Source organism: Lepidochelys kempii, chromosome 7 (assembly GCF_965140285.1).
Source record: "Lepidochelys kempii isolate rLepKem1 chromosome 7, rLepKem1.hap1, whole genome shotgun sequence".
In the NCBI taxonomy this organism is placed as follows: Eukaryota; Metazoa; Chordata; order Testudines; family Cheloniidae; genus Lepidochelys; species Lepidochelys kempii.
This window is the reverse complement of record NC_136386.1, coordinates 116,286,442-116,313,576: the sequence shown is the minus strand read 5'-3', so window position 1 is coordinate 116,313,576 and position 27,135 is coordinate 116,286,442. Positions and strand designations below refer to the sequence as shown.

Here is a 27,135-nt window from a genome sequence, read left to right as displayed (position 1 = left end):
TCCACCCACACACCAAGCTCCCTGTGTATCACCATCCCATTCTCCTCTGTTTCAGAGATTCCTTGCAACTTTCCCCACCCCCTCATGCCTGGGGCTCTGTATCCGACACCCTCCCTCCCCCATCATGATGGGGCTGCATGTGCACCCCTTGCCCCCTGGCAGGAGTTCTGTCTTCCACTTCCCCCCCATGCTAAGGGTTCTGTGTAGTCCCTCCATTCCAGCCTCCCTTCCCCTCAATGCCAGGGACTGTGTGCACTCCCTCCGGATCTGTTGTTTGTTTTCTTTCTTGCTGGGAGAGAAGTCACTTAGGCTGTGTCTATGCTGTGTACCTTACAACGATGCTGCTATAAGGTACGCCGTGTAGCCACTCTTTGCTAGCAGGAGCGCGCTCTCTTGCTGGCAAAATAAAACCATCCCTGACCGACAAAAGTTAACACCACAACTGCAGTGTAGACAGTCTTGGGCTGTCAACATGTTAAACTCTATTGGGAATCTGGGCAGAGCTCAGGGCTTAGCTACACTTGCAAGTTAGAGCGCATTAAACCAGCCCCGGGCGCCCTAGCTCGCTACCCGTCCAAGCTGGCAAGGCACATACAGTGCTCTGACTCCACAGCTAGAACGCTCCTGGTACTCCACCTCAGCGAGAAGATTAACGCTTGCTGCGCCTTGGTTTAAACGCCTGGGTGTCGGTGTGAACGAGGTGTTGCATTACTGTGCTCTGATCAGCCTCCGGAAATGTCCCATAATCCCCTTAAGTCAAGTGGCCACTCTTGTCATTGTTTTTGAATCGCTGCAGGAATGCGGATATGCCCTTTGAAAGCTCCGTTTCAGACAGCTGGCTACTTATCTGCTCTGAGACAAAACAACCATTAGTGTGGAATGCTGTGTGTGAGAGGGGCGGGGAGCGGCAGGAGGGTCTGCTGAACTTACAAGACAACATGCTGACATGCTTTCAGCCCCCCAAAAACCCACCCTCTTCCCCCCACATACACACAACACGCTCCTTGTCACACTCCACCCCACTCCCCCATTTGAAAGGCACGTTTCAGTCACTTGCATGCTGGGAAAGCTGCCCATAATGCACCACTCCCAATGCTGCTGCAAGTGCTGCAAATGTGGCCACGCCAGTGCGCTTGAAGCTGTCAGTGTGGACAGACTGCAGTGCTTTCCCTACTGCGCTCTCCGAAGCCTGGTTTAATTCAAAGTGCTCTGCGAGTGTAGCCATGCCCTAAGATAGGAGTATTGTTATGCTGGAAGGCATTAATGTGTTCTATCCACCAATTGTTTGATCTGTAGGCCATTGCAGAGGTGCTTGAGGCTGTGGCAGTACTAAACAGATGGCCACATGGCCAATGGGTCAATGGGTCTCCATTTTTCCCTTTTCAGTTTCTGAGTTTTCCCAAAATCAGTAGGGTTCTGGTCATTGATACCTAGAATGTTCCCTGAAATTTTGGAATTCGTCAGATGCAGTATTAAAAAGTTATCGAGTTACAAACAGAGAAATGCCTTGAGTATATGGCCTTGCAATCTCAGCTAAATTAGAGCATCAGATTAAATTAAGGCCTCAATCCACCAAAGACATAGGCAGGTATTTAAATTTAAACACATTAGTAATCCTATTTAAATCAGTCTGTAAAGTTAAGCAAATGCCTAAATGCTTTGGAGGATCAGGGTCTCAGACAGGAAAATTAGGAAAAGTTCCTGACCAGTGAGAATTATAGGCATAATCTCCAAGCGAGAGGGTAGAAACCTCATATCCTAAAACATGTGAAGCTAGGCTAGACAGAGCACTAGAAAATGTACTGCATGAAACAATTCTGCATTACCAGAGGATGGTTAAGATGACCTAGGCCTTGTCTACATGAGAAAGGTGCACTTGTTCATCATAAGTTGTTTTTTAAAACAGTGCAAATCCCTATATAAACACTTGTTTCAGAATAAGAGCAGTTCTTCAGTTTATTAAATTGATTTGAAATTGATTTAAGATAAACCAAAGTAAGTGTACATGAAGACTTTTGAAGTAGTTTAACTAAATTGCTTTAAAATCACACCTTAAGTTAAACTGGTTCAACTTTTTTGTGTAGATAAGCACTTAATATGCTCTCTAACTTATGGTTTCTGTGAATTCCTAGTATTTTTCCCATAGACCTGCTCTTTTGTAGTGGAAACACATAGGAATCAGGAAACCTGGATTTTGTTCCTGGCTCTGCTACTGACTGGATGTGACCTTGGGAAAGTCACATAAGTGCTCTGTGCCTAACTTTTCCCCCTTTGTAAAAGGAAAAAAATATATATTTGCCTATGTAAAACACTTTAAGATAATGAAACATGTTCTGTAAGCCTAAGTATTATTTCTCCACTACTACGGGTTATGTCTTTTTACCAGCAATGTTTTCTGGTGTTTCTCAAAGCTATTATATTTATCATTTTCCTGTTTGGTGGACTTTTTTGTGGGAGAGGGCTCTGTCCGTTTCTTTTTAAAAAATATATGAATGTTTCAGGAAAAATAGTGGGTTTTTTTTCCCCCTTTCCGTTGCTCTTCTTTGTAGCTACACCTCTGTTCCTTAAGTATGTGGCCAGTAAACAGTTGCTACTGTCAGGTTTCAGAGTAACAGCCATGTTAGTCTGTATTCGCAAAAAGAAAAGGAGTACTTGTGGCACCTTAGAGACTAACCAATTTATTTGAGCATAAGCTTTCGTGAGCTACAGCTCACTTCATCAGATGCATCCAATGAAGTGAGCTACATCCGATGAAGTGAGCTGTAGCTCACGAAAGCTTATGCTCAAATAAATTGGTTAGTCTCTAAGGTGCCACAAGTACTCCTTTTCTAGTTGCTACTGTTTGATTTTAACTTTTTTTTTATGTGTGCGCGCCTAATATAGTACCTTTATCTTGTTGTTTTATTTTTGCACTTTCTACCAATAAATGCTCTTCTAATTGACATCAAATATGCTTCAAAGATTTCTACACAAAATTTCTAGAAATTTTAACTGACATATAAATTCCAGAAAATGAGCTTGGATATCTTAAAGTTCCTTTCTTCATATCACCCTAATAGAATCTTGTCATTTAGTACTTCTAATGTATTTGTGATTCTCTAGCCTTAAGTATGTGGTTCATTCTTTAGAAAGAATTAAAGTAAAATAATGTATTCATTCTTTTTTTTAGCCTTTGATTTAGTCAGTATAAAGACTGTTAAAAGGTTTCTGAGTCAAGTTATATTTAAGATAAATTTCTTTCTACCTTAGCAGCTTGATGGAAACTATTTGTAAGGGTTAGTAGCAGCTTACCACCTAGAGAACTATGGAAAGAATTGTCTCCAATTAAATGGGCTAATACCTATGTGTTATACCTGAACACCTTCCCTTGCCACGTAGCTGTTCTAGGCCATTAGTGTTAATTTCTATGCAAAATATTGATTACACTATATTGAAAGATCTGTTGAAAGGCAATCATTACTTACTTTAGAATAGGCTACATGGAAAGACCATGCTTACAGAAGATAGTCTTAAGAGGATATGAAAGAGTCACACAACTTTTAGATAATCAGTTTATAAGTTAACAGGAGTGGGAAAGTACTGGCAATGCAGTTGAAGTAGCTCGGGCCTCTTGTAGGCGTGAGGTTTACTGAAAAAGTGATAGTCATCTTTAGTATGTTGCTGTCAATGAATCAACTCCTCATCTGCCAAAGATAGCTTTTCTGTACATTTTCTTGATAGTTTAACTTTCCCAGTGGCATATTTTTGGCTTTTAAAGGCATTTTTATAGCCTTTTAAAGTTACTTGTGGTCTTTCTCTAAATGTATAGCTGTACCTGCATGGTGCTTATCTCTACAGAACATCAGTGCTTTGCAGCTCTACAGTCTGCCAAGTCAGATGCTGACTAGTGGAAGATAGCATTGCACTGTGCTAACTGTCGTTGATTTTAGTCTGATTATATTTTTCCACCAATGGAAAAAAAAAATCTCTATCAGCCATTATCAGAAAGTCATATATAAGTATTACTGATCGAGGATGAATCTATCATTCAGAATGCATTATTTGTTGCTGTATAAAATAAAGTTCAGAATAAGTCGATTAAGTCCTGGTGGTAGTGGGGGGGGGGGGAACGAAACTCCACTGATTGATAATGATCGGCCTACATTTATGCATAGTACAAAAAAGGCAGTCTTAGCCAGTTCAGCAACAGTGGCTTTATTTCTTAGTCATGACGGTTTTGGTACAACATTAAAGCAAGTTGTGGCTTGATTTTTAGATTATAGCTTGTTTTGTGGTTAGAATAGTTCAGTGAGAGAGTTTTAGCATGGAGATAGATGCGGTGAATCGCCTATGGCCTTGGAATCCAAAGTCTGGCTTGCTTTATTTCAGATGTTTGTGTTTTTCTAGGCTGGAGAATTTTCTTTCCAACTTTTGAATCTCTCCTCTTTTTCTTAGTCCCCCCCCCCCCCCTTTATTTTTCCGCTGTGACACTTACCTGGTGGCTGGGTGTGGTGAGTGTTTCTTGCAACATCTACACACTGCCAGGTTCCAGCATGTTTGATGTCTAAGCACTGTTTCACTGATTTAGTCAGTGCAAAAAACTTAGCCAAAGACATCTGTTAATCATAAATATCTAATTTAAAATCAATCTGTTGTTGTAACAATTTATTTTGCCTTTCTAGTTTGCTCAGCCTCTCTCTCTTTCCCCCGACTCCCCCCGGAAACATCTTTTAATGGAATCCTATTTTGTTTATAAGAGGGAAGATTTGTCAAGTTTTCTGTTCACTTGCTGGGTGTTTCTTGGGTAAGAAGCATTTACTGCTTGGTTAGCTAGCTGAGCCTTGTCTTACCGCAGACAGCTTTCTGGGTGTGCTGTAAGATTTCTAATAAAAACAGAAAACTCTAAAGGAATGTTTCCTCACAAATTAATAGTACTGTACGAAGAGTTGCTAGCAAAAGGGCATAATTGTAATGGAGAGTGAAGGGAATGGTAGGGAAGGAACTACGCAACATCCAAGATTAAAAAGGGCAGCAAAGCCAGTTTAGTCACTGTGTATAAGTGTATCATTTTTGTTTCAAGTAACGCTTTCTTCCAAGTGCACTTTTGTACTGTAACAAATGGCAATTTAGATATTAGTTACCAGGAAGTGACCTAATGTCTTGTTCTACAGATATTGGCTTAATGCAGTCATATCAGTATTTTCTGTTGATTGAAAATAGTAAATTACTTTACATGTAGATCACTTCCTGTAAGAAAAATATGCTTTGTGCAATAGCCTAGCATTTTCCGAGTACCATAAAGCAAAAGAGAGAGACAGTCTAGAGTCAAAATGAAAACAATTATGATACAATGTGATTTTTTTTTAACGAGCCAATGTTTTGTGCTGAAGACATATTTGGGAAATATACAGTTTATCTGCTTTTAGTTATGAAGTGCCTTATGCCAACTTGAAGTACAGGTAATGTTAACTTGGGGGAAGCATCCAAAAGAGACATAAAATGAGGTAAAGAACAATTTAGTAGACCTTTGAGGCAGAGGGAAGTAAAGTGTTTAAATTAATTGGCCATCGGACTACAAGTTTTTTTTAAATTGTTCACTCAATACCACATTACAATTATAATTTCTCTTCAGCAAACTTAAATAGTTTCATCCCTAAATGTAAATTTAATAGTTTTCTTATTTTTAAAAAAGGTAAAAAAGTTATCTGAGGGAGAAATTCAACAGGTAACATTAGAATTCAGGTAAGAAATCATTTTAAATTCTTTTTCTATATCTACAAGCTTTCTTACCTACTTCCATCATTCTGCAGTTTTGTACATGTTCTTCTAAAATTTGTTTAGCTTGATCATAGTCAGATATGTCTTATATTTATGAATATTTAGAGCAACAGGCATTTTACTAGGAAAAGAATAGTGAGTTGTAAGTGGAGTAGTGGTAGCTCCAAAATGATTCTTTAATTAATGGCATTAAAAGGTACATTGCTGGACACATTTTCCATTTTCTGATACTGGTGTGATTTCTGAACGATGGTCCAGGAGTAAAAAGAGAGCGAGGTTCTGAAATTAGACTCCATGCCCAACTCCACTGTATTTGAGCCCAATGCTAAAATGGCAACTCACATGGGACCAAATGTTTTGGGAAGAGGCATTGGCATGCGAGACAGTTGAAATTCTGCTGGAAGCTACTTTAGGGTGTTAAAGTTTTAACTTCAGATTTTACCTCTAACACTCGCCATTGCACCTTGATTAAATAAGAGGGATGGGTGAATACCAAGTAAAAATACAGAGAAACAAAATTGAAATACTTAGTTTTACTAAACTTTAATGATTATTAATTCATTTAAAATACTAAGAGGAAGAAGTCCTGGCTTGTGTTTTACAGTTTGCTGCAGAATACCGTAATATATATTCTAAAGCATTTTGTTGTTGGATCCATCACCCACGACTCTGAAATGGAAAAATTAAACTTTCCATATTTTATCTAAAAGGAATCCCCCAATGCAAACAAATTAAATAGAGTGAATACTTACATACTGTTGTTTTGTATAAATCAGATTGATTCTGATGTCTTAACTGTGGTTTACTAACTCTGGATTTCATTTGCTTTGTGTGTATATGTTTTTAACGTTCTTTATTTCCCATATTATTCGTGTTGGTCACTCATTCATCATGGTAGGTTGGGGATAGGATTTTTTTAGTCAGTGGTAGGTACCATCAGATGATATTTATGGATATAGGAATATAAGCTGTGACTCAGCATTTTAAAAAGTATTTTTTTATGGTATGAAGAAACAAAACTAATAATAGATGATTTTATTCATGCAAGGAGGAGGCATCAGGCAAAGTAAGAAAGATCTGAAGGAACAAGACAGAATGAAGAAAAGCAAGTCTGATATGACTGCATACGTGCTGATGCCTTGCAGCAAGGGAGGTTTAGGTTGGCATTAGGAAAAACTTCATAACTTTCGGGGTGGTTAAGCACGGGAATAAATTTCCCAGGGAGGTTGTGGAATCTCCATCACTGGAGATTTTTAAGACCAGGTTAGACAAACACCTGTCAGGGATGGTCTAGTTAATACTTAGTCCTACCATGAGTGCAGGGGACTGCACTCGTTTGACGTCTCCAGTCCCTTCCAGACCTATGATTCTGTGTTCAAAGCCTGAGTGATTGAACCACAAATCAAGTCTAGTTTTCGTAGCTGAGAAAACGTTCCAGAAGTGTGAGCCAATGTTTTATGGTTGCCAATATTGTAAAAATGAAACATAAAATGTGAAGTCCGGTTTTGGGGTGCTTAATTATTTGTGAGCAACTTGTTAATATCCACTGCGTGTGCACACACTTTGAAGGTAACAGTCATTAATGAAAGTTATAAACTGGTGACCAGTTCATTTGTTTGCCCTCTTCCTTCCTTATTTCAAAATTAAGATTATGTGGTCTGTATCATTGTCTTAAAAATATGGGGAAGAGTATTCTTTTGCTGTATTCCTTGAAGTAACATTTAGTGATTGTGGATGGTGCTTGAATTGACATCTGCAAAGACTAAAGTCTGATATCTACAGAGTAAGTAAGCTTTAGGCAGCTTCTGTACCACACTGTGTGCCTAACCTTGACTAGGAACATCTTAACCATGTTTAAACACAGTACTATAGCCTGCATATGTGTTAGACTACCTCTAGACTATTTATCAGACACTTGACTAAACCCTTTACACTTCACCATGATCCAGTGGATTGATGGTTGCCTATAAGACTACCCAACCTCTGCTAGAAGGTGACTAAACACCATTTCTCAACTTTTTAGAAACACTTAGGTCTTGTCTGCTTTAGGTCTTGTATTCAGTTGTAGCATCTTATATTTGACTGAACCTGTGTTCCTATTCTGCCATGCTGCAACCTCACATTTTGTTCCCTGAATTAAGTCTACACCTCATATTAAGCATACTACATTCTTTTTGTCATCTGAAAAATGCCTTGCAGTTTGACTTAACCTGTTCCCACAAGTTCCCTGTTATGTTAAAGATGGCATCAGTTGCCCTTTCATACATGTGATAGCAATAAACAGTCAGTAGAAAATGATCTATGAGTGAACCAGGACAATGTAACGATACATAATAATGCAAATATACATTCTAACACGACTACTTAGAGAGAGTGTGATATCAAAATTTGCTGCAAAATGTCTATAAAATTGCAGAATTTGAAATGTGCCCCCTTAACAATTCTGTTTAATAGATTTCAGTGTTCTCTGTGATGTATTGTCGCAATTATCTATTGCAGACTGCAATTATCTATTGCAGACAATTTATTGGTTATCAAAATCCTTTGATAACCAATAAATCTTAAAAGGGGAGAGAACTATAATGGAAAGACTTTTTAATGCACAGGTTTTATAAACGTAAAAAGCTTTGTATTTTAATGTAATTATATGAAAGTCACTTGTTCCAGTGAACATATTTTATTTTGTTGGTCTGAGTGCTTCCATTACATTAAAAAAAAAATTCCAGATGGATTGCAAACTAACCTATAACGAATTAAGTTACATAGTGCAGAGTAATCGTTACTCACTTTGTTGTGATGCTTTACACTTCTGTAGTGCTCTTCACTGAAGAGTCTGGAGGGGCTTAAAATAACTGAAGGTAGGGGAGAGGGAAGTATGGTGAAGCTGCAGTAAAGAGGGACCTTGCTCAGTCCCTTAGAGTCAGTAGCAGAGCTGGAAGTAAATTCAGGAGTTCCTAGTTCTGTGTTGAGACTGCTAGACAATGTTTCTTCAAATTTTGAAAGAGTAGAAGAGGGATTGTTCCTCCTCTCTCAAACAGAAACTGATCATGTAGGAGAAACTGAAAAACCACCTTAAATGGTCTTTCTGCAGATCAGTAATCTTTCTGCATGTGTGCATTTCTTCGTTCTTTTCGGACCTTCCCTCTTAGCAACTGGCGGACAGCAGCAATCAATCTTTTGTTCCCCCCAGGCATCTGAAAATGTCCTTAACAGAGAATTTATTTTATAATAACCTATTTAGATTTCTGCTTATAGTAACATACATTGAATTTAAATAATTTGTGGAATTTTTTCTGTGTTCTCCCAAGCAGTTTTTAAATTCAGTTTTGTATAAATGAAATAGCCACATCTTTGTGAAGCATGTAGTACCTGGTTTTCTAGCCACCCTAATGAAGCGATTGGGAATTCTGTGCTTCAGCTGCTGCAAAACTAGGACCCCATGAAAGGTATGTCCTCCTGAAAAGGAGCGGAGCCTGCTAAGAGCAACGAAAGGCTCTAATATTGACCAAATTTGCATTTAGTAAAAGAGAACTGAAATAACTGGTACAAAGGTGGATGTCTAAAATCTGATTTCTTCAAGGCAATCTGGATTTTGCATGAAGAAAGTTACAAAAAATAATTTTGCAGAGGTTTTGTTAGGATCGGCGTCTTCCATTAGAAGAACAATAAGTTGAGGCTTAATATTGCTTGCAAGACATGCTTAACAAAAGTTGTATCAAAGAATCACAAAATTGGGAGTATAAATATTTTTGAAAGACATTTGCCGTAGAGAGGAGTTGGAGGTATCTTTACTTGTTTATTGATAGCTTGCTGCTTTTCCTCTCTAATACTTCTCTTCAGTTTGATGCCAAACTGACAGGCTCATAAATACCTAATGCTGCTCTCCTTTGAGACATTCTGCCTGCACATCTGCAGGGTTATGCCTAGAAGAATTGTTGAAGTATGGATCTAATGACAAAAATACAACTGAACGTGAACCTAGTCATTCTGTAGTTGCTGTTCGTTTTACATACTCATGCCAAATAAATCAAGTGGACACATGCTGTTTTTGGTTTACCTATTGTTAGTGATAACGTCAGATGGTTAGCCTGTCTGCAGTCTTATTCCCCATTTTTATCTTTAGAAGGGATATAAACCCTCATGTTCCCAAAACAAAACTCCCTAACACTAATTGAGGGGAGTTAGGAAGAAATTTCTCTTGTGGACAAGTTGCTCCATAATTGGGATTTGAACCTTCTTCTGAACCATGTGGTACTTGTCACAGATAGACAGGATACTGGAATAGCAGGATCACTAGTCTTATCCAGTAATGCAATTTCTGTGGACCTTAATATTCATTCTGATGACCATTATGCTTCTCCACCCACAATCCCACTTCAATTCTAGTATGAGTTTAGTGACTGTCTCGATGAGCATGATAAAAATGCTAAAATAGGTGTGCAAAGCATTAGGACCTTATTTTCAGAGGTTCTGAGCACCCACAACTGCAGTTTTAGTTAATGGGAGCTCTGCATGCTCAACATCTCTGAAAGTCAAGTCCCATAACTCCAGCCATTCATGCGATCTGCTGCTGAATTAATTTTTGGAATGGAAATGAAAGGGGGGAGAGGGGAAGATAGTAATAAAAATGTGATGTTTAAGGTCTCTTATCAACCTGCTTGGATTAAAGAAAAGCTTTAGCAGACTGGTGCAAGTGCTATGAGAACCACTTAAGGTCTGACACTTAACTGCTCCTGGACTAGCAACCAAATTGTTGGGCTCGGGAGAGCTGTGTGTGCTGATGCAGTAGGCATATTGCACACTGCAGGGTCAGTACTAGTGTATGATGTATTGAAGCCACTAGTAAGTGTCTTTCATTAGGAGGAGAAGAATTAACGGAAAGGGGTAGAAACAAAGATCAGATTTGGAGATGGTTTGAAAGGTGGTATTTATACTTTTGATAATTTAAAAATGATTTTCCAATGTACCTTATTTTCTGGAAAATACTGTATAATTCTGACCCTCTGACAGCAGCTGCTTTGAGGTTCCCTTTTTCCCAAATTGCTGGTGTGATTAGACATAGTACACTTTGTGTTTTCAATTTTGTCATTGGCATAGCCCACGTTTGTATTGCTAAACAGCAGTCGGCAATGTATATCCTTTACTCTACTTCATATTGCATTCTCCTCCATAGTGCCTGATGACACCACTCAGAATTCAAAATCTATCTCCAGAAGCGTGTTGGAGAGCAAAAAACAAGTGATGGATTTTGTGTGATGTTTGCCTGTTGTTCATTTATAGAATAGATTGTTAAGTTATTTCATTTCTGAGAAATGCTGTTAGAATGTTTTGACTCATCCCTAGACTGTTTCACCCTGAAGATCTTTGTGAATATGGGCAAAATGAAATGAGATGTTTCCTATGTTATAAATGAAGTTAGGACATACAAACTTTGTATGTAGTTAACAATTTTAGTTATAATAGTAGTAATTATAAACACATGCCACCAGCTCAGCCACTGTTCCTTTCATTTCCCTAATTTTTGCTTTGTCTTCATCTGCAATTAATTAAACACTTTCCCGTGCTCTTGGGCAAAATGCCACAGATATCCAGTACAGATGTGCCTTCTGGTTCTTTGGGGTTTCAGCCCAATATCTGCAGGGCAGATATTTCTACTGCTCTCAGTGTCTCCTGCCTTATTAAGAGACTCATCAGAAAGTCTCTATAGAAACTGGGCTGAATCAGAGATTACAGATGGGAAAGACCTATTAGATCATTCAGTCTATCCACTTGACGATTTCTTATAATACACTTTGTCCAGTCTGGTTTCAAAAGTTCAAGGCAATGGGGCTTTCACCATGTTCCTTGGGGAAGCTATTCCCCAGCTAACAGATCTCTCTGTTGGTTATACTTTCCCTAATATTCAGCCTCCTTTTCCTTTGACTTAACTTCATCTAATTTCATCTAATCATGTTTTGTGTACCACTGTAATAGTTTGTAATAATAATGTAGTAAAATGACTACAACAACAACACTGCATATAGGAAAAATACTGTAACTTTTGATGAGTTATTTTGGGAAAAACTGGAAAATTTCAGGTAAAAGCTGAACTTCCTGGTGAAAAGACCAGAATGGTGGAACATCTACAAAATTGACTTATTGATTGCTCACTGTATCTCTCTGTTGTGAAACTTTTAGAAAACCACATGCATTATTATGCTTTTATTGCATATTTCATCTAAGGAAATACAGTAATTTGTGAACATCAGCTAATACTTTCAGTGTCCCTGTGAAGGGAGCGGTAATTCCATTTTACAGATGGGAAACTTGAGCCTCAGAGAGGTTGTTTCTTGACTAAGCACACACAGTGGAAGAATCAGAAATAGAACAAGACTCCTTATTCTGTCCTGTGCCCTAACCCCTAACTGACATATATTAACAACACTTTGTTTTGCATTTGTAGGAAATTTGTCCAGTCTAAGTCGTCTTGGCCTAAGGTACAATAGACTGTCAGCAATCCCCAAGTCTTTAGCAAAATGTAGTGAACTTGATGAACTGAATTTGGAGAACAACAACATTTCCACTTTACCAGAGGTGAGAGGCACAAGATGTTCACTTTGGGGGAAATGTAATAGATTTTTTGTTTTGTTTTGTGAGCACATCAAAATATTGCAGATTGATTTTTACATCAAAAGCTTTAAAGAATGAGCCTCACTTTAACGTGTGTGTGTGTATATGTGTATATATATATATATATATATATATATATATATATAAAACATTGGAGATCTATAAATCCACCAGTGTTGCCACATTGACATGTATATCTAACCAGTTAGACAGTAATTCAATTGATGAATCATCAGGCAACAAGACCCTAACTCATTTTATCCATTTTCTAAATGTTTTTATGACACAATTAAACAAGGAAGCCAGGGGCCTATCATTTTAGATGGACGTGAGATTCCTGTTGCAGTTGCTCAGGGGGAAAGGAGACCGAAAACTAAGAGGGATCTCTGTCCACTTCCAACTGAAGCAGGACTGTTCTATTTTGATAGACAGGTGGACAAAAAGCCCCTATGTTTGTCATTGCTGCTTAATGTTAACATTTCCATCATAATGTAATGTAGGACTTTGCAATTTACAGCAATGTTTCGCTCCCAGTGCAGTGCATCCCTCACTTGGGTGGCTCACTACCCACTAGCTACAAAAGGTCTGCAGTCTGCAGTATCCTGGGGTGGTTAGGATTGTGCAGGGACCAGCTCTCTTGCTCCCTGCCTCTGCTGTTGCACCTGCTAGTCCTGTGCTGTTCCCTCCTGCCTCAGCCAAGTCACAGGACGTTCCACCCTCCTCAACCCTGTAGAACTGGTGAGTTTTAGGCTTCATGATAAAACGCACAGAGTTTATTCTGCTCTATTTCAGTTAGTGATCCAAACATTAATACTATTTTGTTCAGTCTACCTAACCTGTTCTACGAAGAATGACATCTAAAATTATATTGCAAATATCATATCGTTAAAATCTACCTAATGAGAAAAGAGAGAACATGTATACAGGGGAAAAAGATGTGAACATAAATTAGAGGACCATTGAAAGCACCCAAGTACAATAATTGCTTTTCTGTGTATGAATTATTAAATTCAGCAACAACTGACTGGAAACAAAAGAGAATTAAATATTGTGGTAGGCTTGTGCTTTAAGAAAATGCTGTTGAGAGAAAGTTGCTCAGCTGCTTTTAAGAACAAAGATGAACCAACCCCCCCAAGCATGTTATGAAAGTAACTGCAATGTTATTACACATACAGAAGCAATTGACTGGAGAACTGATTGCTTATCCTAAAGTAAGTTGACTCCTAATCAAAAACTCTCCCTTAACAAATAGTGCTATTTTACCTAAATGTGTTAGTCTAACAGTGAGTTATATGTTGTGACAAAGGAGCAGCTCAAATATTAATGCAGTAGTGTAATCCATTGAAAATTAAGCATTCTTGGCTGCAATAGAAAGAAAATCCATTTGCAAAGAAATTGCTGAAATACAAAATGAGCCAGAGCTCGTGATGCAATGCCTAATAAATATTGTATCTTAAAAGGATATGTTGGGAAAGGCAGCAGTCCCACAGCTTTCATAAATGTTGAGTGCATTGTTTTTCTTTAGATTGTGTATAACTAAGCTCTACATCTTCCCCTCCAAGACATTTTAATTGTTAGTTACTTGTGAGCTGTTAGAAAAATTATATGCACTAGATAATATACATATTATCAACAACATTTATGTATAGTCCCAGACTTGAAAAACAGCCTTTGCGAATTCCAAGGTCAGTTTGAAACCATAAGGTGTTAGGAACCCCAAAGTACTGTAGCAAAATACAGAGCCAAAAATGCCAACTAAATAATAAAATCACTAAAGGCAGGATTTCCTCTTGAAAGATTGTGCTAAATAACAATGAGATTTTAATACGACTAATATCTCTACAACTTAAAGTTCTGTTGTTTACGGTTAGGAAAAAAATTGCTGCACTGACTTTTCTGAGATAAGACTTTTTTCTTGTGTTCAAATACCTGCAAATTTGTTGAGCCATGACATGAAGCAAAGCAAGTTGTAATTTGATGGTTTATTTATATAATGAATGTGAAGTGACCCTTAATTTAAAAACCAAAAAACTTTCATTCCTGAAACAACAATGCTATAAAAATGTTATTGTAATTGTAATATTAAAACTGCAACCCAGAAAAAGTAAAGATATTTGAAGTTGATTGAAATTTTTGAGAGGTTGCTGCTATTCTGTCTGTGATTGTAGATAGAATCATAGAATATCAGGGTTGGAAGGGACCTCAGGAGGTCATCTAGTCCAACCCCCTGCTCAAAAGCAGGACCCATACCCAATTAAATCATCCCAGCCAGGGCTTTGTCAAGCCTGACCTTAAAAACTTCTAAGGAAGGAGATTCCACCACCTCCCTAGGCAACGCATTCCAGTGTTTCACCACCCTCCTAGTGAAAAAGTTTTTCCTAATATCCAACCTAAACCTCCCCCTCTGCAACTTGAGACCATTACTCCTTGTCCTGTCCTCTTCCACCACTGAGAATAGTCTAGAACCATCCTCTCTGGAACTACCTCTCAGGTAGTTGAAAGCAGCTATCAAATCCCCCCTCATTCTTCTCTTCTGCAGACTAAACAATCCCAGTTCCCTCAGCCTCTCCTCATAAGTCATGTGTTCCAGACCCCTAATCATTTTTGTTGCCCTTCGCTGGACTCTCTCCAATTTATCCACATCCTTCTTGTAGTGTGGGGCCCAAAACTGGACACAGTACTCCAGATGAGGCCTCACCAATGTCGAATAGAGGGGGATGATCACGTCCCTCGATCTGCTCGCTATGCCCCTACTTATACATCCCAAAATGCCATTGGCCTTTTTGGCAACAAGGGCACACTGCTGACTCATATCCAGCTTCTCGTCCACTGTCACCCCTAGGTCCTTTTCCGCAGAACTGCTGCCTAGCCATTCGGTCCCTAGTCTGTAGCTGTGCATTGGGTTCTTCCATCCTAAGTGCAGGACCCTGCACTTATCCTTATTGAACCTCATCAGATTTCTTTTGGCCCAATCCTCCAAAGATATTGTAATATTTCTGGTATGTAACATCATGCGTGAATCTTTAATCCCTGCAATACCTAAACAAATAGGGCTGAATTAAGCTTGGCATAGTAATGAGCGAAAGATGATATTTCAGCATTAATATGACATTCATTATTTATTTCTGCGGTGCCAATAGTGTGTCTGGGTGCTTTACTGACAGATACAAACCTGAGATTCCTGCTGTCAAAGTTCGTTCCTCACTCTGAACTCTAGGATACAGATGTGGGGACCTGCATGAAAGGCCCCCTAATCTTATTCTTACCAGCTTAGTTTAAAAGCTGCCACCACCAAAGTGTTACACAAAGAACAGGGGAAGTGCCCACTTGGAAACATCTCCCCCCGCCTCCCCCCCCAAAAAAAATCCCCCTAAGCACTACACCCCCTTTCCTGGGGAAGGCTTGATAAAAATCCTCACCAATTTGCATAGGTGAACACAGACCCAAACCCTTGGATCTTAAGAACAATGAAGCAGCAATCAGATTCTTAAAAGAGAATTTTAATTAAAGAAAAAGTAAAAGAATCACATTGGTAAAATCAGGATGGTAAATACCTTACAGGGTAATCAGATTCAAAACATGAGAGAATCCCTCTATGCAAAACCTTAAGTTACAAAAAGATACAAAAACAGGAATATACATTCCATTCAGCACAACTTATTTTATCAGCCGTTTAAACAAAACAAAAAGAAAAGGAGTACTTGTGGCATCTTAGAGACAAACCAATTTATCTGAGCATAAGCTTTTGTGAGCTACAGCTCACTCCATCGGATGCTTTTCCACTGAATGCATTCGATGAAGTGAGCTGTAGCTCACGAAAGCTTATGCTCAGATAAATTTGTTAGTATCTAAGATGCCACAAGTACTCCTTTTCTTTTTGCAAATACAGACTAACACTGCTACTCTGAAACCTGTCATTAAACAAAACAGAATCTAACGAATATCTAACTAGACTGCTTACTGACTTTTTACAGGAGTTCTGACCTGCATTCCTGCTCTGGTCCCGCAAAAGCATCACACAGACAGAGAGAACCCTTTGTTCCGCCCCCCTCCAGCTTTGAAAGTATCTTGTCTCCTCATTGGTCATTTTGGTCAGGTGCCAGCGAGGTTATCTTAGCTTCTTAACCCTTTACAGGTGAAAGGGTTTTTCCTCTGGCCAGGAGGGATTTAAAGGTGTTTACCTTTCCCCTTATATTTATGACACCTGCCTAAAGGATGTTACAATCTAATTAGTCACACACACAAAACTCTCAAGAAGCAAGACTAAAAGCAGTTGGTTTGAATAACAAAACTTAGCACCCAGTTGGTTAATTCTAATGGTTTTATTTTGGATCTGTTTGATTTTTTTTCTTCTTCTTGGTTTGTCACAAAAAGACACACACAAGTAACTTAGATTATTTTATGGTAGGATTAAGATCAGAAAAAATTTAGGGTTTCTGAAAAATGTTTTTTCAAGTGTGCCTAAACATGGGGGGTGGGTGGGGGCTATTTCTGTTAGTATGTACATTATCTGAATTTCAAGATGCTTTTAAAATAAGGACCTGCCAGACATCAGTGGCTGAAGCTTTAGTAGTAATTGTAGGAACCTGTAAAGCAAATTCATTCTTGATGTCAAGTCAATTCATAGTATAGACTTTTATTAAGTTAATACAGATTTGTATTTTTTTTTTTTTAAAAAAAACCTCATTGAAATGCAGTATATTGGGTTCACACCTATTTCCATCCATTTTCAACTGGGGTGGCATCAAAGTGAGGATGAGTTTGGTCTCTGATTCTCTAAAGGGCAGTTGCTATATTCATAGATTCCACAGCCGGGAGGGACCATTGTAGTCATCTAGTCTGACCACCTGTATAACACAGGCTGTAGAACGTCCCCAGAATCATGCCTAGAGGATATCTTTGAGAGAGAAAAACAATGAGGAGTCCAGTGGCACCTTAAAGACCAACACATTTATTTGGGCATAAGCTTTCGTGGGTAAAAAACCCACTTCTTCAGGTGCATAGAGTGAAAAGCCAGTCTTGATTTTAAAATTGCCAGGGATGGAAACTCCACCACGACGCTTGCTAAATTGTTCCAATGGTTGGTTACGCTCACTGTTAAAAAAAATTATATCTGATTTCCAGTTTGAGCATGACTTACGACAATTCAGCACCATTAGCTGCATCTCCTCCTCTACACAATAGCTATTCTATTTGTCACATCAGCACTGGTTGCATTTCCTCCAGTATTGGAAATGCTGGTGAGGACTGATGTGATTTTTTTCCCACTGAGCTTTCCAGACAACCTCTGTCTGCACTCTGGGTGGCTCTAGCCAGTGCTATCAGTGTTGCTCAAAACCACTATTTTATTTTTTTTACAAGTAGAAAAAGGTTACAAAAAAAGCAGTAGCTGTGTTTTTAAATGTTGGTACTTTTTATATACTAGCACCATAAATGTGTGGGAGGAGAGGAATACAGTCCTCTCCTAGTGATTGTGGATGAGACTGTATGGATGGGAGAACTTTTTCTGAAGTTGATTGCAACACTTATCTTGTTGCGTGGGCTGGGGGAAGCTATTTTTAAGAGACCCAATACAGTGAAAGAATACATGTTAAAATAAATCTAAACGCAAAGCTCAAGTGAAACTAGATCCTGAATGTTTGTGTGTGTGTGGTTCTCCCCTACCCTCTCGCCCTTTCCAGGGTCTTTTATCGAGTCTTGTGAACCTGACTAGCTTAACATTGGCCAGGAACTGCTTCCAGTCATATCCAGTGGGTGGCCCATCACAGTTCTCCACAATCTACTCTCTCAACATGGAACACAACCGCATCAGCAAAATCCCGTTTGGAATTTTCTCTAGAGCTAAAGTGTTAAGTAAGCTGAACATGAAGGTGAGCCACAGCAATGCTCCACTGCTTGTAACATCCATAGCAGATTCTTTGAGCTGTAACAAATTTAATGATACAAAGAATAAACTTGTAGCATATGAAAGGGACCCTTTGTCACCTTACTCAGATATCATAGACACACGTCCTTTACCTGTGTAACTGATCCATTTCATTTTTCACTATTTATTCTATTAGCTCTTTCACATTGCCTTCACATTTGGACAATGAAAATCAGTGAAGCTGGTTGTACTTTGTATGTTCAGGAACCTGAATGGTTGAATTGCAAACGTTGCAGAAGAATATTTTGTTTTAAAGCAATTTCATTTCAATTAAAAACAGAATCCTGGAAAGAAATATCTATTGCCTTTTTTTAGCTTATATTTACAAAATCTAAAATTAAGACCTTGTTATTACTATTATTTTTGCGTTGAGGTAGCCTAGAGACCACAGTAAAAACTCATGTCCCATTGTGTTAGATACTGTATATTTTTAAAGAGACTGTTTACATCCTCTAAAGATCACAATATAAGCATATGATGACAGATTAAAGGTGGAGAAAATAGCCACGAGGGATGATAGTGTAACAGTGAAGTGACTTTAGTTTAATATGTAACAGAATACACATTCAGAGATTTTCAATATATCTTTGAAACTCGACAAATCGCCCCTCCCATGTCTTGATATAATTAAATTTTAGAAAATGTATTTATCAATAAATGATAGCAATTATTATTTTTATATATATTTAAATATATATATTTATATAATTGTGACAGCACCTACAATGTGCAAGGCACTTTCAAGCTATGTAAGATAGTCTCTTCCCTGAAGAGCTTGCCTTCTGAAATACAAAAATAGATTCATAGATACTGAGGCCAGAAGGGACCATTGTGATTATCTAGTCTGAGCTCATGTTTAACACAGGATATAGAACTTCCCCAAAATAATTTATAGAGCAGATCTTTTAGAAAAACACCCAATCTTGGTTTAAAAATTGTCACTCATGGAGAATCCTCCACAACCCTTGGTAAATTATTTTAATGGTTAATTACTTACACTGTTAAAAATTTATGCTTTATTTTCAGTCTAAACCAGATGAAGAGGGCACAACATAAAAGTAAAGTGGCTGGTGCACATTTTAGTCATTTCAAGGGGGTTAAAATTTTTATTGTATTGTAAAAACTTATGTTTAACTCTCCTCCAATACCTCTATTATTAGATGACTGAATTTTTGTTGACCTCACAACAGAAATTAGTCTTGGGGAAAGATTTGAATGGTGAGAGGATAGTGCCTGGCACATTATTTGGAAAGAGTTGTTTTTTTCAGGTGTAAGGGCAATGTGGAAAAGTCAGACAAAAGAGGCAACATCTTCCTTTTTGTAATCTAGATGGGTCCTTAAGTTGGAAAAACATTTCTTTAAAAGTACCAATCTGTCTTTAATGTCACACATGTACCAGTTGTTCGAACAGCCTGATTTCTTAGAATTTACAGTGTCCACTCTAGACCAAATTATATCACTAGCACTCTAAATAGTGAGAGTGTCTAACTTCATTCCAGTTTTTTTTTCTACATAAGCAATTTGGATGTATTTGCTATTTTAAAAACTACCCCGGTGTTAGCAAACATGGAGCCTGTGAGCACTGCTGGTATCTGTTCCAACTGCCTGCCCTAGGCCAGATCCTGAAATAATGTCTGACGTTTAAGTTGTTTTGTAACGGTACTTGACCTTTTATTATTAAGGTTTTTTTGTTTACCTTATACCCTCCATATCCTTAGGATTGCAGAATTGTTGCTAGCTTCTTTACATGATGTGGTGGTGTTTTTTTTTATTCATATCTTAAGTGTTCACATCCTAGCTAACAGTACATAATGTTGAAAAGAGTAAGAAGTCAAAATTAACTACTGAGACCTTTGAAATTTCATGAGTTATTGCCTCTGTAATATGTTGTTTCCATTTCAGTCTATCACATTGGTAATACAAATGCAGCTCCACATGTCTAGATTGGGTAGTGTTCATTACATTTTGGGAATGCATTTTAGAGATTCAGCCATTTAGCTACGTTTTTGCTATTGGTTTATATAAGAACCAATCAAATTTTTGATTTATCCAAATGCTTCATCTTATTTAATCTCCAGGCTACCTTGCTGTTTTTTCATGCCAAAACCTACATCTTTTATTTGTTAAATTGCAGGACAATCAGCTAACCTCACTCCCCTTGGACTTTGGGACTTGGACCAGCATGGTGGAACTGAATTTAGCCACTAATCAGCTCACAAAAATTCCTGAGGATGTGTCTGGGCTAGTTTCCCTTGAGGTGAGAGGAATACAGTGAATATCTGACTAAGCAAATCCTCAGAAATGAACTTTTCCTATTTAAAATTTAAGTAATATTATTTTGCATAATCAGTTTAAAAAGAAAAGTATATGTCCCAATAATAAGTGTGCTAACCGAACATATGAGTGTTTCATGAGCTATTACCAGCAGGAGAGTGAGTTTGTGTGTGTATGGGGGTGGGGGGGATGTGAGAAAACCTGGATTTGTGCAGGAAATGGCCCAACTTGATTGTCATGCACATTGTGTAAAGAGTTGTCACTTTGGATGGGCTATCACCAGCAGGAGAGTGAATTTGTGTGGGGGGGTGGAGGGTGAGAAAACCTGGATTTGTGCTGGAAATGGCCCACCTGATGATCACTTTAGATAAGCTATTACCAGCAGGACAGTGGGGTGGGAGGAGGTATTGTTTCATATTCTCTGTGTATATATAAAGTCTGCTGCAGTTTCCACGATATGCATCTGAGGAAGTGAGCTGTAGCTCACGAAAGCTTATGCTCTAATAAATTGGTTAGTCTCTAAGGTGCCACAAGTACTCCTTTTCTTTTTGCGAATACAGACTAACACGGCTGTTACTCTGAAACCTGTCATGAGTTTATGGCTTTCATGAATAGCTTTTTAAATGTTTTGTTCCTTAAGCCTGTGTGCCTATTTAATTTATTAACCTATAGACAACGTCACACCACAAAATGTACAGTGCAGAAAATAAAATGAAATCTGAGCTGAACACCCAGAGAGACCAGCATACAAACAAAGTGGGCCAAAATATTCCAACAAAAGGATGACAAAGTGGACTGAGTTCAGTTAGAAAGCATTGGACTGGGCCTTGAAACCAACCACCAAGAGATTAAAGAGAGAGTTCTGTAGATGGAATCCATGAACCAAATTGGCCCATTAAACAGATTTTGTTGTTAGAGTGCAATAGCTAAGGGCATATTTAGGTTGTAAAATTAGGTAAAAACACTAGGGAATTAAACAGAACTGCTTATGCAATGTTTATGCAAAAGTGAAAGTTCGTACAGCAATTTTAATTCAGCCACATTGCACATTGGTAATTGTGGACTGGGATCACAGGGGAATCATGCTGAGATTGCTCAATTAGGGCAAACTGCGAAGAATGGGGCAGACAATCACCAAAACTGGTGGTTATTCTAATACTTAGATTCACCAAGCCAGCAACAAAACAGCTTCCACAATACCTTACTGGTTACCCAGAAGCCAAAAACACAGTTCCCTTAAAGCAACCCAGCCTTGGACTTCCTCCTAGAGATCCAAGTCAAATATGAAGAGGATTACTGAAAATCTTGTTCATCATATAAAAATTGGACACATTACCCTCAGGTCACTGAATATTTTTGATCTTACCGAAATACATGCTTACAGCCAATTCTTATTAATTAATCTAAAATTTATTTAAAAAGAAGAGAGTATTGGTTGAAAGATCATTCTAAAAACTCTATTCAGTCTGTATGTATATCAGTTTCATAGTAGATATGGTGAACTTCAGAGTTGCAAAGAGTTCTTTCAGAATTAGTCCATAGTTTTAGTCTAATGTCCAATATCAGGGTGATCCAGATGGGACTGGAGATCTCCGTTTTGGGACTCAAACTTCCCCCGATGAAGCTTAAGCACATCTGAGATGAAAGGATCAGGTCCCAAAAGCCCTTTGTATGGTTCCCAGGCAGCCTCTTGACAGCATGCAGTCCTTGGGTGAACAGTAGGCAGTTATCCTAGCTTTGAAGTAGACCTCCTATTTCCTAAGCATCACTGATAATTAGCTACATGGATTAACATAAGGCAACTGCCTATCTCCCGTTATTTACAGGTAGTTTGCTACATACTTCAAAGAGAGATTGACAGTGATATCACTACATTCACAGTTCATTTAAATGTTAACATTTTCTTTTGATCTCTGAATTAACAGAATTCAGCAGTAGACAGGAACTGTTCGGTTACATGGTTAACACCTAACAAGATATAAGAAAAAACACTTACAGTTAGCATTACCTCTAATTCTCTAAACAGACAGGTTTGCATTTCTAATTCTAGTCTATCTAACGTGAAATGGCCCTAATTACCATTTACATATCCTTTAATATGTCTCTAAAGGTTGAATCTGGATCAGTTAACCTACTAGTTGTGTAACTCCACGCCCTGTATCACAGTAATATTTTCTGTTCTGTTTTTCTTTTAGATTCGTAGTTTAGTACGTTACTATTCATATTGTTTAGTATGTACCTTTAAATACACAGGATATGCAACCAGACCACATTATTATTGACATGCTAACCTTAACTTTGGCATTTCCTGACTTTAACTGTGCAATCCTAACCTGATTAAGCTTCTCAGACCTGAAGAAGAGCTCTGTGTAAGCATGAAAGCTTTCTCTCTGACAAACAGAAGTTGGTCCGATAAAAGATATTACCTCCCTCACCTTGTCTCTCTAATATCCAGGACCGACACAGCTCCAACAATACTGCAGACAACCCTAATGATGCATTGTTGTAGAATTTTGCATTAACTGTTAAGCTACTCACTTTTGTGTTTGTGTGTGTGTTAATATCGTAAAATAATAACATGGTAGGATTGGAAAGGAGAAGTATCAAGCAATTCTAGCACAGTGCTGGGATCAATTCCCAGACCCTATTGGGTTTAGCTGGGAGATCTTAACTATCCAAAGACAGCCGGACACCCCTCCAGAGCTGTCTGGCCTTGGTGATGTCACTAAGGGTAAGTCTTCACTGCAGCAAGGAGCGAGCCTCCCAATCTAGTTAGACAGACTTGTGCTAGCTGGTCTTGAGCTAGCACGTTAAAAGTAGCAGTGTGGAAGTTGTGGCTTGGGTGTCAGCTTGGGCTCTTGAGCCTGCCCAATCCTCCAGGTCTGAGCTTGGGTGACTTGCCTGAGTCTCCACGGGAGCTGCAACATCCACACTGCTCTTTTTAATGTGCTGGAGCCCCATTAGCACAAATCTGTCAGTCTGTCTACCTGGGCTGGGAGGTTTGCTGCCAGCTGCAATGTAGAAATAGCCTTTAGAGCAGGGGTGGGCAAACCTTTGGGCCCAAGGGCCCCATCTGGGTATAGAAATTGTATGGCGAGCCATGAATGCTCATGAAATTGGGGTTAGGGTGTGGGAGGGGTGAGGGCTCTGGCTGGGTGTGTGGGCTCTGGGGTGGCACTGAGGATGAGTGGTTTGGGGTGTAGGAGGGTGCTCCGGACTGGGACTGGGTTTCGGTGGGCAGGAGGGGGATCAGGGCTGGGGCACGGGGAGGGTATGGGGGGCAATGAGGGCTCCGGCTGGGGGTGCAGGCTCTGGGATGGGGTGGGGGGGGGATGAGGGGGTTGAGGTGTAGCAGGGTGCTCCGGGCTGGGACTGAGGGCTTTGAAGGGCGGGAGGGGGATCAGGGCTGGGACAGATGGTTGGGGTGCGGGGGTGGGGGTGTGTGGTTCAGGGGTGCAGGCTCTGAGCGGCGCTTACCTCAAGGAACTCCTGGAAGCAGCAGCATGTCCCTTCTCCGGCTCCCATTGGCCGTGGTTCCTGGCCAATGGAAGCTGTGTGGGAGGCACTTGGGGGCGGGGGCAGTGTGCGGAGAAGCTGGAGGGGGCCGCGCGGCGCAGCCCCTTACCCTGCTCCCCCACTGGAGTGCCAGAATGGGACAAGCCCCAGACCCCACTCCCCAGCGGGAGCTCAAGGGTCGGATTAAAACAGCTGGGGGGCCGGATGCAGCCCGCGGGCCATAGTTTGCCCACCCCTGCTTTTAGAGCATGGATTATCAGGATCTAAGCACCTGCAGCTCTGTTGATTTAACAGGGATTTGTGGGTGCTCAGCACCACTAAAAATGCAGCCCTTCACTCTGTGCCTAACTACCTACCTCACTGAGGAGTTGAGTTGCCTGTAAGCAACCTTAAGCTGCTCTGGAGAAAGGTGCTATATTACTGCAAACTATTCTTGAATGAATTATGTGGCTTCGTAGATGAGCATAAGAACATAACATAAGAACATAAGCATGCGACTTTACAGCATAGAAAAGACAAATTTTCTACCTGAAGGAGTTTACAATCTGAGGTCTTGTCTAGATGGAGACCCTCAAGAAAATTAATCCAAAATAATTTTTAAAGTGGATTAGTTAAAGCTGAGAAAATGCTGTGTGGACACTCTTATTCAGAATTAAAGTGGGCTTAATTTGATGTATTTTGGAAGTGAATTAATCTAAATTGAGTCGATGACACTTGAATTCTCAATAAGAATGCTCACACAGGGATTTAATGCAGTTTGACTAATCCTCTTTACATTCAGACCTTAAGTTAATTTTCCTGCATGTCCCCCGGTAAGCAAGTCCTAATTTAAAATGAGAGCAAACAGTAACTGAGAGCACCAGAGGAATTAAAAAAGGGGACTGATGAGGGAGGTCATTATAGGAGACCAATGCATGTGTGTAGAGTGGCCAAGTATTTTGTTATTAGTCCCTTCCCAAAACCAGCTTCTTGAAGGTGGCATAAAAAGTAAGAGGAGGTGGGGAGGTTTGTTGAGCATAAGGGATAGCACTGAGGCGGGCATGTGAAAGAATATAAATGATAGGGGAATTATGTAGTAGTCTGTCTTGATTCATTTGGTTAAAATGGGCGCTTAGCTCTTTGTTTCTCCACTGTTTATTTTAAAAATATGTACATTTTTTAAATAGTCCTGTTAATCTGAAATCTGTTGTTCTGAATTTAAACTTCACTTCCGTTAAACTCAATTTTGTAACCTGTTAACTTTGATTACTGATTTAAGTTTAACTTTGTCCTTTAGTTCAGTTTCACAGGAGTTTTACAAAACTTGTTAAACAGTGTGTTAATTTTGCATTCTATTGAATGCTACTTAAGCAATACTTAACACTTAATTCTGAAGTCTAAAGGGATTCTCTTTTAGTTGGCACTTGCTGCATTACTTAAAATTTTCCCTGTTTTTTTCTTCAGGTTCTTATCTTGTCAAATAATCTTCTGAAGAAACTTCCCCATGGTATTGGAAACCTACGGAAAATAAGAGAGTTGGATCTAGAGGAGAACAAACTGGAATCCTTGCCAAATGAAATTGCTTACCTTAAGGATCTGCAGGTGAAACAATGAGAGGAGATAAACATACTAAGCCTTTTACTTACAACAGGCTAATTTGTACCTTTCCCACTTAAATTGATGGTATCTAGCTCTTTAAGGAAAGTTAACGGAAGGAGTTTACTGTTAGCGAAGAGTATAGAGAATCAGGACTCTTGAGTTTTATTCCTGGTTCTGCCATTGAGTCTCTGGTTGACCTTGGGAAAACAACATTTAATTCTTCAAGTGCTGGTCCTTATGTGTATTCCACATGTGGGTATGCATGTGTGCCGTGCCCGAATCCAGCAATTTTTCCAAGCAGTGTCCATTGACCCACATGTGCGTAGTATCTCCCTTCGTGCTCCTGACTGAGAGTTTAAGGGGTGTTGCGGGTCGATGCCACGTGGCCTGAGTTGAAATCCTGCCCTTCACTCTAAGTCTCTAAAAGAGTGTGTGTATATCTTCTCTTTCCTCCTCACCCCCACCCCAAGTCGGGGGGGGAACTCTCTTTGTCCCGGGGACTATGCCCAGGGTCCTGGACTTCAAGAACTGCGTTTCCTGTCCTTGCTCCTTTTCCATCCTCAACACGGATCAGTGGTGTCTCTATTGTCTGGGTGAGGCCCTTATCTCGGTGAAGTGCAGCATCTGTAAGTCCTTCCCATCCCAGAACCAGAGAGGCTCAAGAACTCAGGCTGAGGAAGCATCTGATGGAAGAGGCCTTGATCTGAGCTTGGCCTGGGAGACCCCCCTGTACATCAGCCTCAGCTGGCCAGCAATACAGTTCTGAGCATGAACAATGGAGCGGAGCCACTGGCACTGAAGCCCAACAGCACAGGGCTGCCCGTGACAGTAAGAAACACTCTCATGGGCGTAACGGCATATCCACACAGCGGACTGCCTATAAGAAGCATATTTGCTCCACAAGCCATGCCAGGTTGGGTGAGATGTCATGTACAGATCCCACAGAACTGTCACTCGGGGCCCCTCGGCTGGAGGGTAAGGCGAGGAAGAGGGATCCGATAGGGACAAAGATAGGCCAATTGTGTCCACGAGCGCCAGTCCGGATGTACCATTGGTTCTGCCTCAGCAATATGGAGACTGGCCAGCTCCGGCAGTGAAACCAGGTCCCTCCGATGTCTTGATGGGAACCCTGTGGACTCCAGGCCATATGGACGCTTTTCTGACACTGGATGAGGTCTTCCTCCACTATCTGCAGTCTCTACTTCTGTTGGGTCTGACACTTCTCAGGGAGGTTCCTACCGTGGAGCATGAACCTCTGCTACTGCCACAGGAGAGACCCCTTCCCTTTCCATCATACAGGGGCCTCCCAGTACCAACAATACCACTGTTTCCGATGGCACTGTGCTGAGACTCGGAGGAGCCAGTCCCACTGATATCTCCGACACAGTGCAGCTCAGACAGCTGCAGCAGCCCTATCCTCCTGGCTATGACCCCCCTTCCCCAGGGATGCCTGATATCATTTCCTGTGGGCCCAC

The 27,135-nt window shown here is 39.8% G+C and overlaps 1 protein-coding gene across 5 annotated transcripts in view; it reads left to right on the top strand.

Annotated features, from left to right (window-relative positions):
• SHOC2 (SHOC2 leucine rich repeat scaffold protein) overlaps positions 1–27,135 on the top strand; it is a 107,003-nt gene that overhangs the window by 67,934 nt on the left and 11,934 nt on the right. For 4 of the 5 annotated variants that reach the window (XM_073354382.2, XM_073354383.2, XM_073354386.2 and 1 more), the window contains 4 exons: positions 12,200–12,330; positions 18,048–18,236; positions 20,427–20,549; positions 25,526–25,663. In XM_073354382.2, the coding sequence (XP_073210483.1) occupies positions 12,200–12,330; positions 18,048–18,236; positions 20,427–20,549; positions 25,526–25,663 (581 nt within the window). The remainder of the gene's footprint in view (positions 1–12,199; positions 12,331–18,047; positions 18,237–20,426; positions 20,550–25,525; positions 25,664–27,135) is intronic. The other variant, XM_073354385.2, reaches the window with a different exon arrangement.